Source organism: Rattus norvegicus, chromosome 13 (genome assembly GCF_036323735.1).
Source record: "Rattus norvegicus strain BN/NHsdMcwi chromosome 13, GRCr8, whole genome shotgun sequence".
Classification (NCBI taxonomy): Eukaryota; Metazoa; Chordata; class Mammalia; order Rodentia; family Muridae; genus Rattus; species Rattus norvegicus.
Genome location: NC_086031.1, coordinates 40,490,059 through 40,503,583, shown reverse-complemented (window position 1 = coordinate 40,503,583; position 13,525 = coordinate 40,490,059). Strand labels below are relative to the sequence as shown.

The window sequence follows — 13,525 nt, the reverse complement described above, 5'->3', positions numbered from 1 at the left end:
GTCAGTGAGCCCTAGGTAAGCCCCTGCCTCAGCTTCCCCAGTTCTGGGATCACAAGTGTGTACCACCTTGCCTGGCCTCCTTACTTGGGTTCTGAATATCAGCTAGGTCCTTGTCCTTGAGCTATCTCTTCAGCCCATACCACTATGTAGGATGCCTTTTGAAGGTAAGAGGCTGTATTAGGGGGAGGGTGTTGAGGTCACAAAATTATGGAAAATGGGAGAGATGACTTGCTTCATAGACCGGAAGGAAGCAAACCTGAGGGATATCCCAGACACTTTAGGCCTGCTCACTTCAGGTTCAGGTCACTTCAAGGCATCTGATTGGATGGAGGTCTTTCTCCCTCCTTTCTGTGTAGCATACATCAAGGGGTGAGACATGCACCTCTGTGCAACTAGGTGTAATTTGAGGAAGACATAGTGAGAGAGCCACTTGGTCAACAGAGCATTGAACTGAAGGATGGTTTGTGGCTGGTTCATGGGAAAGCAGCTACACTGTGGCTTAGGTCCTTGTGGTTTCCTTTCTGCAAAGAGTTTGTTTTCTTCCTGGTCAGCAACAGTTGCATTGACAGAATATCCACAGAGCTTTTTAGGATGAATTCCTCAGCTGCCTTCAACACTTCATCAATAATGTGATCTGTCTATTAGTGAGCAATTAACATGTGACCTTATTGGCAGACAGACCACACATTCCTTGACAGGGTTTAAAATACCCATTTCCTGTTTCCTCGCAGAGGAAGACATTTGATCGTATTTCAGAGCAATTCTGGAACAAGTATGTAGAGATAAACTTAAAGAGCTGCAGCAGAAATGGTCGCTGTGGTGACTGGGGAGATAGCTCAGCAGTTAAGAGAACTTACAGTGAGAGCATGGTGATGCAAGTTCAAATCTCCAGAAACCATGCAGCAAGGATGTATGTGGTCATGCTATAAATAACCTCAGCATGGTCGGGGGCAGAGACAGGCACATAGCTGGGCCTTGCTAGCTAGGACCCCAGCTCTAGGTTCAGTGAGAGACCCTGTCTCAATGGAACAAGGTATAGAGTGGTAGACAAGATATCCAGTGTCTTCTGACTTTAGAAAACAGAGATGCATGTTAAACACATACTCACCCCCATCCTATAATGCAAACAAACAAAAGAAACTGTCCGGATTAAAAAGAGGGTGTTGTAAGGCACTGGGTTTCCAAGTGGATAGCAGCTTTTCTCTATTCTTTGGATGCATTCTTTTCAAGAAAACTCCAGTGTATCTTTAACCACTTAGGACAGTGTCTACATTCAGTGCTGTGTGTCTGACTTGAATGCTTCTTACCACATGAGACCTTGAGTCTCTGGAAGTTGTTGCTGCTGTTGTTGCTGTTAATTATTATTAATTATTGTTATTTTATTACCGTTGTTATTTAAGATGATGTTTGTGCATGGGCAGAACTTTCTTATGTGATTTTGTTGCAAGTTGTACAACTTGAGGGGGTTGGGGAATAAAAAATCAATCAATCAATCATCAATCAATCAAATCTAACAAATTTTAAGGGAGTAAAGAGTCAACATGGAATAAATGAATTGCTGAATGTAATAACTATATTTTTACCATTTCTCATTTTTTGTATCAGCATCGTTAAGGAGTTGGTCATAAAACAGCCACTGGTCTTACTAGAGCAAGGTTTGTGTAGTGAAAATTATGCAGGTCCCTGGCAACATTAAGATAATTGATTCATTTGATTCATTAAAAAAAACCTTTTATACAAATGTATATGAGGTCCAGGGTGATCCCTCAGTGTACATATGGAGTGAATAATGACCATGTAGGAAGAGATAAGTATTTCTATCTCCTCAAATGTCTAATTGACATGTAATGAAAACTTATTTGCGTATGGGGTACAGTATGATGTCTTGGTGCACGGGCATGGACATAGCATGTGCTGGTGCAGTCAAGGTAGTCGTGTTCTAGTCTCCTCAGCGTTGCTTTGTTGGAACCTTCAAACTCTCCAGTTCTTCATGAGGTTGTAAGAGGTGTCTAAACCACTATGCACTGTGTTGTGGAGCTCTCGGGCTGAGTGTAACACTATTTGCATTAATGCTGTTATAGCAGACCTGCTTGCTGCTGTGGCAAACTACTTCACAAGAAGCAGCGGAACGAAGGAGGGGTTTGCTGTGGCTCTGGCTTTGAGGATAGTGTTTGTCATGACAGGGAAGGTATGGTGGCAGCTGGGGAAGGCATGGCGCAGGAGTGGGAGGCAGCTGGTCACATTGCATCCACTGTTAGAAAGCATAGAGTGAACAAGAGGAAGGGTTAGCCTGTAAACAATACCAGTCCCCACCGACTTACCTTCTCCAGAAGTCACCAACTGCCAAGAGATCCACAACCATCTCAGACAGTGCCACCAGCTGAGGACTAAGGGTTCAAGGTTCTGGGCTTCATTTTTGTACATTTCCATTGATTTTTTAAAAATACCCACATTTGAGGAAGAACATGAACAAACCTATCCATCTTTTACTTAACATACTGTTCTCTCATCTCACCATCCCATTCATTCTGCCAGAAGCCAGAGGACAGTTGATATTTTCACATTTATTTCTTTGTTTATTTATTTAGCATATGTGCCTGTGTCTGTGTGTCTGTCCATCTGTCTGTCTTTGTGTGTTACAGTGGCCAGAGGACAGTTTGAAGGAGTCAATACTCCTCTCACATGAGTCCTGTACATTAAACTTAGGTGTTTAGGCTTGGTGGCAAACCCCTTTATTCACGGAGACATCGTCTTAGCATCCATGACAGGACAATTTAAAAAAGAAAAAGAAAAACAGCCCATAGCCCTGTTCCAAATTGTATTTTTTGTTCCTCCTTAAATGTAGCTACACACATTAAATGATCGTACACAGAGCACTATGTAAAAATACACATAATCATGAATAGTATATATAGTATATGGGCTATGTATGATTTCCTTCGGAAAACTGTCAACATTTGTACGCTAAATGAAGCAAGAGAAATCAGACTTAGAGAAAACGATAAAAAAAATTCCAGTCTCGTTTGGCTATTGAAAGCTATGCTGGACTGAGGAACTTTTGGGAACTAGAGATCAAGGGAGGAGTAAAATCGCTAAAGTTTCATTCTGTGGAAAGCCTGCATGCCTCCTAGAGGCAGACCCAGCACTGCCTTGCTGTTCACTGTTCTGTTCTGAACCCCCTCCTCATTTAATTCTGGGCAAGAATTTATAAAAAGAAAGGCATTTTAAAGAAGGAGAGGAGGGCTGTGGAAGTGTCTTCCAGTAGTGGCATGGTGGCTGCACCCTTGGACCCCCAATAGTTATGATTACTGCATCACAGGCTGACTACTTAGGTCTGTCAACATTTTACCATTGGAAGAGGTGGGACTCACTGAGGAGTTCTTTGCAGTTCATGTATAGCTAGTAAGGTGAAGGCGCATAAAGGATCTAGACAGAGTTAATGGTTGCTAGAGGGGAGAGGGGGCATTTCCTTTAGTGGCATAGCCACTGGCAAGTTGTCCAGAGCCCTGTAAATAACCTCTCACCCAAGAGTCGGTCAATAACACTAAAGAAACTCATTGAGTTGCCGAGAAACCAAAGCAGAGCAAAACCAAATCACAATTAGGACAGTTGCCTGAAAGCAGGTAGACGTGGGATTCGTTGGAAGAGGACAGGAATCAACAGGAGTGGGACAGGAAGACATGAGCATGGGGGCTGGGGATTTAGCTCAGTGGTAGAGCGCTTACCTAGGAAGCACAAGGCCCTGGGTTTGGTCCCCAGCTCCGAAAAAACCAAAAAAAAAAAAAAAAAAAAAAAAAAGGAAGACATGAGCATGTCACTGGGTGGATATGAACAAGCTGTAGTATATGCATTTGCCATAAGTATAAACTAATAGCTTCAAAAAGACTGCACTTTATGTTTCAGTGCTTGTTCCGATACCCACGGAACACAGAATCAAAGTTCCATGAATCACTGCAGCAGTGCAGAATGGAACCCGGGGAAGCCTGGTTATCCAGCCTTTGCGTCATCCCTGGCCTCCAGGAGGCATTGCCCCAGACCCCAGCTCTTGGCTTCAGGCCTCTTCCAAGTACACTTTCTTGGTAAGATCCCTAATGCTCTCAGGTGTTTTCGGTCTAACCCATTTTACCCTCGGTGGATTGTGATGTTTGGTTTTAATTGTCAACCTGACACAATCCAGAATCTTCAGAAAGTCGCTTCTCAATGAAGAAATCTCTAGATTGGTTGGCCTATGGGCATCGTTGGGGTTGATTTTTCTCAATTGGGTTGATTGAGCTGGCCTGGGGTCCATGACTGAAGGGAAAGTCAAGAAGAAGCTGGGCACGGACATGTAAGCACCTGTTCATTGCTCTTTGCCCTCCATGGTGGATGTTACGTGCGCAGTGGCTTCAGGCTCCTTCCATGTAGATTTCTGGAAATAGTGGCACTGTGAGCAAAACTTTTGCTGGGGTATGTTACCACAGAAGCAGTATTTTAGTTAGAATTTCTATTGCTGTGATGAGACATCATGACCAGAAAACAACTTGAGGAGGAAAGTGTAGTTCAGCTTACACTTGCAGGTGTGAATTTATCACCAAGGGCAGTCAAGGTAGGAACTCAAACAGGGCCGGGACCTGGATGCAGGAACTGATGCAGAGACCATGGAGGAGTACTGCCTAGGGCTTGGTCCTCATTGCTTTTTCAACCCAGTTCTTATAGAATCCATGACCACTAACTCAGGGATGGCACAGCCCACAGTGAAGTGGGTCCTCCTCTATTGATCACTAATTAAGAAAATGCCAAACAGGTGGATCTTATGGAGGTATTTTCCCACCTACTGAGGCTCTCTCCTAGCCGATGACTCCAGCTTATGTCATGTTGACATAAAAAAGCAATATAAGCACGAAACGAAACTAAGACATACGTACCAGATACAGTCCAGGAAAATTGTTTTATTCCTTGCTAATGTAGAAGTTTGGAGAAGATTGGCCCTCAGTAGAAGCTGTTGAAGGAACGCATGTATTGCTAACTCGTTTTGGTAAGTGTCTGAGGGGAGCCTGTGATTGCCTTTTCATAAGCAGACAGCTTGGCTCTCACGCAGTCTCCTTCCCCTGTGACTTCCCTTTATCCTCTTCCTCAGGATGGCGTAGTCTTGCCTGTCCTCACCTCCTTCCAGCACCCAGTTCTCCCTCTCCTGCTCATCACCAGGGCTTTCTCCTGAGAGACTGAATCCCCACACCACTCCTGCCTCCATTCTGTCCCCAGTCTCGCCTCTTCCATGAGGACTGTCATGATAACTCCAGACCCAGACCGCCATTCTCTCGGTCTCTGCAGCATAGCTGCTGAAACATTATAGAACTGGCTGTTCCTGAATCATAACCACTTAGTGTCTGCTGCCACCGTCTACCTCCCTTGCCTTTCTCTCTCTCTCAAATTAAATCTTAGTTCTTCCTTTTTTTTTTTATCCAGAGAAGAAGTCCTGGAGAGATGTAGAAATATTTCTTGTATGATTACAAATATTTCTGTCATTTTGCAAATATTAGCGTAATGTAAGAACTGGCTAAATGGCTGATTGAAACTAGTCTCGATGCATTATCTGTTCATACTCTCATTCTTCTCAAGTTGCCTGACTTTACAATTACATATGATATATAACTTTATATGACTTTGTATAGAGAGATACTTATGCTTTGAATATATATCAGATTTTCATTTTTAAGTAGGAAAGATACCTGCCATTTTTTTTAAATTTAAGGATTTATTTTACTTGTAATTGTGTTTATGAGTATGCACATATGCCTGCCATTAAAAAAAAAAAAAACCCTTTGTCAGAGTGGAGCAGACATGCAGATTGGCGCACAAGCAGTGTTTCCTTGGTTTGTCACGAAGCCCAAAGCCATCTGATCAGCTCTGGGATAAAGAGAAGGAAGCCAGAAATGAATGCATCCTGTTCCTGTTTCAGTTACCTGCAAATACTATGCCGATTTCTCTTACAGAAGATTGTTTCTCTTGATATTAAAAAAACCCACTCTGTCCTCTTGTTTTGGCTTTCCTGCATTTTTCTGTTAGGATTGTGCTGCTCAATTACATTAATATAAGTATCTGCGAACTGATTCAGTAATGGAGAACACAGCTTTTTATATAATAGGCTCTAGGTGGGCAGGCAGGATTTCTGGGGCTTTGATGCAGCTGGTTGGTACAAACATTCTTACATATGTGCATATGCCACTGCATATTCATGTGTGCGCATGTATTATGTAGGCATGTTTTCATGTGGAGTGTATGTACTGTCGTTCTGGCATTGTCCACTTTTAGTTTTGTTCGCTCATTTTCTTCACCAGGTAGTCTAGGCCGGCTGACTAGCAAGCCCCAGGGCATCCACCTGTCCCCACCTCCCCAGAGCTGGGCCTGTAAGCACATACAGTTGTCCTGGTTATTACACTGGTTCTTAGGATCTACCTCAGGTCCTGTGGCAGGTGCCTTAGTAACTGAGTTACTTTCCCAGCTCCCCTGCAGGAGTTTTGCCTTTCGACTACACCGCTGTCCAGCTGTGGTTACTGCTGTCTCAAGACACATCCAGGTATTACACCCATTTCCACTCCACCAGCAGAGTACGAAACTCCTGTTCTCACCTACAGACGTTTCACCTTTTCCAATCCTTAACTGAGTATAGAAACTGAAAATGAATTTATCATCCTGTAGCTTTCATTTAAACTTTTTGGAATGCATATTTGGTGTGAGAAGTTCTTCATATGAAGAAAATTATTAGCTTTCTCATGTCATGCTTCTGATTTGCTCCCACTTCCTTAAGGAACCTTTGATTATCCAAAAGTCGTTAAAATACAGGTTTTCATCTTTGGGTTTTTTTAAATAGTAGCTTTCTGTTTTTTCGTATTTATATGTGTGGTCCCGTAGGTGTACATTTTTGGCTAGTAGTTAAGAATTGAGAATTATTTCTTTCCCGAAGGTAGCCATAATCTTGCAAATATTTTCTTCTCCATATTTTAAAAGATGTAAGAAGTATTATGTTTGCATGTGAGTATGTGTGCATGAATGAATGCAGTTGTACATTTAGGCCAAGAGTCAGAGCCCTGGGAGCTAGAGTTATAGGTGGTTGTCAGTTGCCTGGTGTGGTGTTGGGAACTGAAGCCCATCTCTTGCTCCAGCCAATTTGTAGCATAACATGTAACTGTGTATCTAGATCTCCCTTTTGTTACTTGTGCATTTATTTATTTCTCATTCAACACAATGTCTTACTTTTGTGTCTCTAATCATTCCCAAGTCTAAGTCCTGTAACTTCTGTCAATCTTCTTTAAGATTGTCTTGGGTGTCGTAGATTTTAATATTTTGAGTGTCACGGTAACTGTGTGTAAAGTAACACACTATAAACAGTATGCTGTCAATAACTTTTATGAGACTGAAGGGAGTCAAGATAAAGGCGAAAAGGAAATTAACCAGTGGGGGAATAGAGCATGCTAGAATCATGTTCTTCTGACCATGTGGATTTTCAGTCTGATGAAAGCTGCTGAGAAAAGGATGGCACAGTGGTTTGGGTGCAGTGTGGATAGCACAGTGGTTTGGGTGCAGTGTGTATGGTGCAGTGGTTTGGGTGCAGTGTGTATGGTGCAGTGGTTTGGGTGCAGTGTGAATGGTGCAGTGGTTTGGGTGCAGTGTGGATGGTGCAGTGGTTTGGGTGCAGTGTGGATGGTGCAGTGGTTTTGGGGAAGTATGGATGGTGCAGTGGTTTGGGTGTAGTGTGGATGGTGCAGTGGTTTGGGTGCAGTGTGGATGGTGCAGTGGTTTGGGTGCAGTGTGGATGGTGCAGTGGTTTTGGGGAACTATGGATGGTGCAGTGGTTTGGGTGCAGTGTGTATGGTGCAGTGGTTTGGGTGCAGTGTGGATGGTGCAGTGGTTTGGGTGCAGTGTGAATGGTGCAGTGGTTTGGGTGCAGTGTGGATGGTGCAGTGGTTTGGGTGCAGTGTGTATGGCACAGTGGTTTGGGTGCAGTGTGGATAGCACAGTGGTTTGCGTGCAGTGTGTATGGTGCAGTGGTTTGGGTGCAGTGTGGATGGTGCAGTGGTTTTGGGGAAGTATGGATGGTGCAGTGGTTTGGGTGCAGTGTGTATGGTGCAGTGGTTTGGGTGCAGTGTGGATGGTGCAGTGGTTTGGGTGTAGTGTAGATGGTGCAGTGGTTTGGGTGCAGTGTGGATGGTGCAGTGGTTTGGGTGTAGTGTAGATGGTGCAGTGGTTTGGGTGTAGTGTGGATGGCGCAGTGGTTTGGGTGCAGTGTGGAAGGTGCAGTGGTTTGGGGGAAGTATGGATGGTGCAGTGGTTTGGGTGCAGTGTGTATGGCACAGTGGTTTGGGTGCAGTGTGTATGGTGCAGTGGTTTGCGTGCAGTGTGGATAGCACAATGGTTTGTGTGCAGTGTGTATGGTGCAGTGGTTTGGGTGCAGTGTGGATGGTGCAGTGGTTTGGGTGCAGTGTGGATGGTGCAGTGGTTTGTGTGCAGTGTGTATGGTGCAGTGGTTTGTGTGCAGTGTGTATGGTGCAGTGGTTTGGGTGCAGTGTGGATGGTGCAGTGGTTTGGGTGTAGTGTAGATGGTGCAGTGGTTTGGGTGTAGTGTGGATGGTGCAGTGGTTTGGGTGCAGTGTGGATGGTGCAGTGGTTTGGGTGTAGTGTGGATGGCGCAGTGGTTTGGGTGCAGTGTGGATGGCGCAGTGGTTTGGGGGAAGTATGGATGGTACAGTGGTTTGGGGGAAGTATGGATGGCACAGTGGTTTGCGTGCAGTGTGTATGGCACAGTGGTTTGGGTGCAGTGTGTATGGTGCAGTGGTTTGAGTGCAGTGTGGATAGCACAATGGTTTGGGTGCAGTGTGTATGGTGCAGTGGTTTGGGTGCAGTGTGGATGGTGCAGTGGTTTGGGTGCAGTGTGGATGGTGCAGTGGTTTGGGTGTAGTGTGGATGGTGCAGTGGTTTGGGTGTAGTGTGGATGGCGCAGTGGTTTGGGTGCAGTGTGGAAGGTGCAGTGGTTTGGGTGCAGTGTGGAAGGTGCAGTGGTTTGGGGGAAGTATGGATGGTGCAGTGGTTTGCGTGCAGTGTGTATGGCACAGTGGTTTGGGTGCAGTGTGTATGGTGCAGTGGTTTGAGTGCAGTGTGGATAGCACAGTGGTTTGCGTGCAGTGTGTATGGTGCAGTGGTTTGCGTGCAGTGTGTATGGTGCAGTGGTTTGGGTGCAGTGTGGATGGTGCAGTGGTTTGGGTGCAGTGTGGATGGTGCAGTGGTTTGGGTGCAGTGTGTATGGTGCAGTGGTTTGGGTGCAGTGTGTATGGTGCAGTGGTTTGGGTGCAGTGTGTATGGTGCAGTGGTTTGGGTGCAGTGTGTATGGTGCAGTGGTTTGGGTGCAGTGTGGATGGTGCAGTGGTTTGGGTGCAGTGTGTATGGTGCAGTGGTTTGGGTGCAGTGTGTATGGTGCAGTGGTTTGGGTGTAGTGTGGATGGTGCAGTGGTTTGGGTGTAGTGTGGATGGTGCAGTGGTTTGGGTGCAGTGTGTATGGCACAGTGGTTTGGGTGCAGTGTGGATAGCACAGTGGTTTGGGTGCAGTGTGGATGGTGCAGTGGTTTTGGGGAAGTATGGATGGTGCAGTGGTTTGGTTGTAGGGTGTATGATGCTGTGGTTGGTTATAGAGTACATGGGGCAGCAAGACCATCAAAGTGAATAAAGTGACCCTCGGGGTGGGAAATGACATCATCTTCAGAATGGCGTCTTTATTCAGTTATGCATCGAAAGGAAAGCTAAATATTGGTAATATTGGTAAGGACACATATGGCAGACCCCAGAAATTTGTGTCACTAAAGGAACTGGAATGGGATTTTAAAGATGAGATGTTAAAGTCCATAATGAAAGAAACCCTAGTCCCATTTGATAGTTTAATCTGTCTGTCTGTCTCTCTGTCTGTCTGTCTACATATTTATTTATTTTACATCCCCATCTCTTCCCAGTCCCCCTTCACAGAGCCCCTCTCATCTACTCCCTACCTTTCTCTTCTGTGAAAGGGAAACCCCGCTCGTACCTGTGTACCAACCACCCTGGGATATCAAGTCACCACAGGACTGTGCATATCCCTTCCCACTGAGGCCAGACAAGGCCACCCAGTTAGGGGGACAGGATCCACAGGCAGGCAACAGAGTCAGGGACAGCTCCTGTTCCAGTGGTTGGGGGACCCATATGAAGACCAAGCTGCACATCTGCTACATATGTGCGGGGGCTTAGGTTCAGCCGGTGCTTGACCTTTGGCTGCTGGTTCAGTTTCTGTGTATTTTTCTTTTTCAGCTTGCCCTGTTGAGAGAGTCTTAAATCAATAGATCAATCAATAATTAATTTTCGACCTTCTGAGAGAGGGTCTCCTATATCTCATGTTGGCCTAAACTGTGGAGCCAAGGGTAAATTAAATATCAGATCTTCCTTCCTCCACCTGCTTTGCACTGGGATTTTGGGTGTGAATGACCACATGAGGTATATACTGTGCCAGGGTTGGGACTTGGGACTTCATGGAAGCTGCATAAGCATCCCACCAACTCAACTATCCGCAGCCCACTGAAGACAAAGCTTAAATCAAAAGCAGCTCTGGGCTGTGGGTCATAGCTGCTATCCTGTGAACAGTAAGGAAATGAATATGAGGGTCAGTGAAATGGCATGCAAAGAGGGTTCAAGTGCAAGTGCCCGCCTGTGGTTAAGGAGAGCGCGAGAGAGAGGGAGAGGGAGAGCGAGAGCGAGAGCGAGAGCGAGATCTTAGGAGGCAGATTTTATATTTCTTGGAGCATCAGAATCAGAGCCCACAAATGTTTATGTCATCTAGATATTGTCACTCTTTGCAGCCTAATTTAGAAATGCCTTTAAGTTCGTCCTTATTGAAATCCAAGCATCCATCAAACAGCATAGCCTTAGCTCATAAATACCCAAGCTCAGGCTGCAGAGGACGTAGATAAGTGGACAGGGTTGAAAAATGAAGCTTTCAACCCTGGCCTCTATGAGCAGGGTAAGAAATAGTTTCATTTTGTATGTTTTGCAGGGAAGGGGACCAATTGGCTTCTGAAAGATAGTTTCCATAGCTACTGGGTGGAATCAAAAGCAAACCCAGTGGCAGGGATTTTTCCTACTTTACCTGAACTGCTGTTAGGTAGCAGGTGGGACCAGCAGTTCTGAGGGCTCTAGCTGCTCCATGGATAAGACGCTGGGCAGCCCTGCAATCTGTAACTGCCATGAGTAGTCTCTTTCCTGGGCCTCACACCATGAAACCATCATTCAACTAGAATGGTCTTTTTCTTCTCAAAACAAAACAAAATAACAACAAAACCAACAAACCTCAAAACATGAGTCTTGAACAACTCTGTTCATGTACAGCTCCAGTGAGCAGTTCCTGTCTCTGATGATTAAAACTCAGGTTTTTGATGGTTTTACAAAATCAGGAGACTGCACATAAGGAATAGAAGGATCCAGGATTGTCTATGCCAAGAATTGAAAAGAGGAATATGAGAGAAAAATCTGCAAAGGACTCAAACAGTGCCTGCCCTTTCTATTTAAATGTAATATGGACATCTAAGAACACCCATACTTTAAATCTAAAATAGAAATGGTATTTTTGATTTTGGAGAGGGGGTAAGCTACGAGCCCTAGCTTACCAAACTACTCTAGTTTTATAGTCAACTAATATTGATATTCACAATGTTCTGATCTTTTGCATGGAGCACTGTGTCATAAAGCTGCTTAAAAAGCAAACAAACAGACAGACAAACAAGAAAACCAAACAAACCTTCCCAGTGGTCACCTACAAGATATCATGGAAGAAAAGTAAACTCTTGGATGTGTTCTTAGTGTGTCGTGTCCAGTTTGAGTCTGTAAAGATTTTTGAGTGTCATTTTTCAAAAATTTTTTCCTGTTCATCTCTTTGTCTTTCCATCTGTCTGTGTCTGTCTGTGTCTGCCTGTGTCTGTCTGTGTCTGCCTGTGTCTGTCTGTCTGTCTCTGTCTGTCTCTCTGTCTGTCTCTGTTTCTCTCCGTGTCTCTGTCTCTGTCTCTCTGTCTCTGTCTCTCTCTGTGTGTGTGTGTGTGTGTGTGAGAGAGAGAGAGAGAGAGAGAGAGAGAGAGAGAGAGAGTTTGGGTATTTATGGGACAAGGTGTATGTATGTAAGCCAGCAGACAACTTTCGATAGTTGGTTCTCTCTTTTCATTATGTAGGTACTGTCTGGCAAACCTAGGTCGTCAGGCTCCATGGGAGACTCCTCTGTTCAGAGTCCCTTTACCAGCCTTGGAGTAAATGTCTTGCTTGTAAAAGCATGATCACATTTGTTAAGTGAAAGGCCATATCCCTTTAGTTCTAGCAGAGTAATTCCAAGAGTAAGTCAGAAGTTGACCTTTCTAAATGGACTGTTAATTTAACTGTTTAGAAAAAGAAAACATGCTCTTCATGAAATTTGATACTGACAGCATTTGCTTGTTTTCAAAAATGGGTTGAAGAACTAAAAATAGTAACTGGGCTGTTTTTGTCTTCACTGTTTTTGCTGTTGTTGTTGTTGTTGCTCTATAATTTCTATACCTGAAATCCCCCTGCATCACTCAGCTCATTCTGAAGTGTCCTTGAGAGGGGGAGGCTGAGGAAGATGCATGATCCCCTCACAGCCAAGGGGTTGAAAAGAGTCTCGATGTCTGCAGAGAGATGAGAACAGGATCAGTGACAGAAGAGGAGAAAAAGCCTTCTAACTCCAAATCGTGACCCAAGACTCTATCTTACAGCTCTATCAGCCCTATCTTACAGCTCTGGGAACTTCCGCTGTAAAAGATGTCAGACCCAGGAACAGGGCTGCTTATACGAGCTGCTGAAGACTAGACAAAGGGCCGTGTTTATAAATACAAATTACATTGTGCAAACATCATCCAAACAAGGCTTCTTGGGAAAGGTCCAGAAGTCAGATTCCAGAGATGAAAGCCTTTACTGATTTTTGATGATGTCTTTAAGACACTTTGTGTTCCTTATGGGAATGGTGAGGGCGAGAGAGTGTTGCCTCCATATGGGGGCTTATTTACTGTTGCACAGAAGCCCTGTGAGCTGTGACATAAAATCCAAACAAGGCAGGGAAACAATTCCTCTGATATTGGGCAGCAAACACTTCCTGGAATGAAGTTTCAGGAAGCATGCGTAGTTTATAGTCCAACACTGGAACACTCCACACAGAGCCTAGGAGTTACATTGAAAAACCCAGTTTGCTCTCCAGAAGCCAGTTCTCTGTGCCTGCTTCTGGTAAGACATGAGAAGCACAAAGGGAAACATTTGTTCAAGATTAAATTATTGACGAAGAGAATAGTAAGGTAAGATAATTTGGAAAATTCACTAACTGGGGATTCTTCTTAGATATTCCAGATTTTCCTTTCTGTTAGACAGACAACATTAAGAGAGAGAGAGAGAGAGAGAGAGAGAGAGAGAGAGAGAGAGAGTGTGTGTGTGTGTGTTGTGTATGTGGTGAGTATCCTGCCATGAAGGAAAATAGAGGCAG

General features: G+C 44.5%; 1 protein-coding gene across 14 annotated transcripts in view; it reads left to right on the top strand.

The window, feature by feature from the left end:
• The window catches only part of Nckap5 (NCK-associated protein 5), a 913,274-nt gene that overhangs the window by 332,266 nt on the left and 567,483 nt on the right, over window positions 1-13,525 (top strand). Inside the window, exon 1 of one of the 14 annotated variants that reach the window (XM_063272676.1) lies at window positions 9,472-13,340. The exons of 10 other annotated variants lie outside the window; for them this stretch is intronic. In XM_063272676.1, the coding sequence (XP_063128746.1) occupies window positions 13,150-13,340 (191 nt within the window). In that variant the 5' untranslated portion in view covers window positions 9,472-13,149. Of the gene's footprint in view, window positions 1-9,471; window positions 13,341-13,525 lie in introns of those variants that run through there. 3 more of the 14 variants (XM_017599038.3, XM_017599036.3, XM_008769508.4) reach the window with 3 other exon arrangements.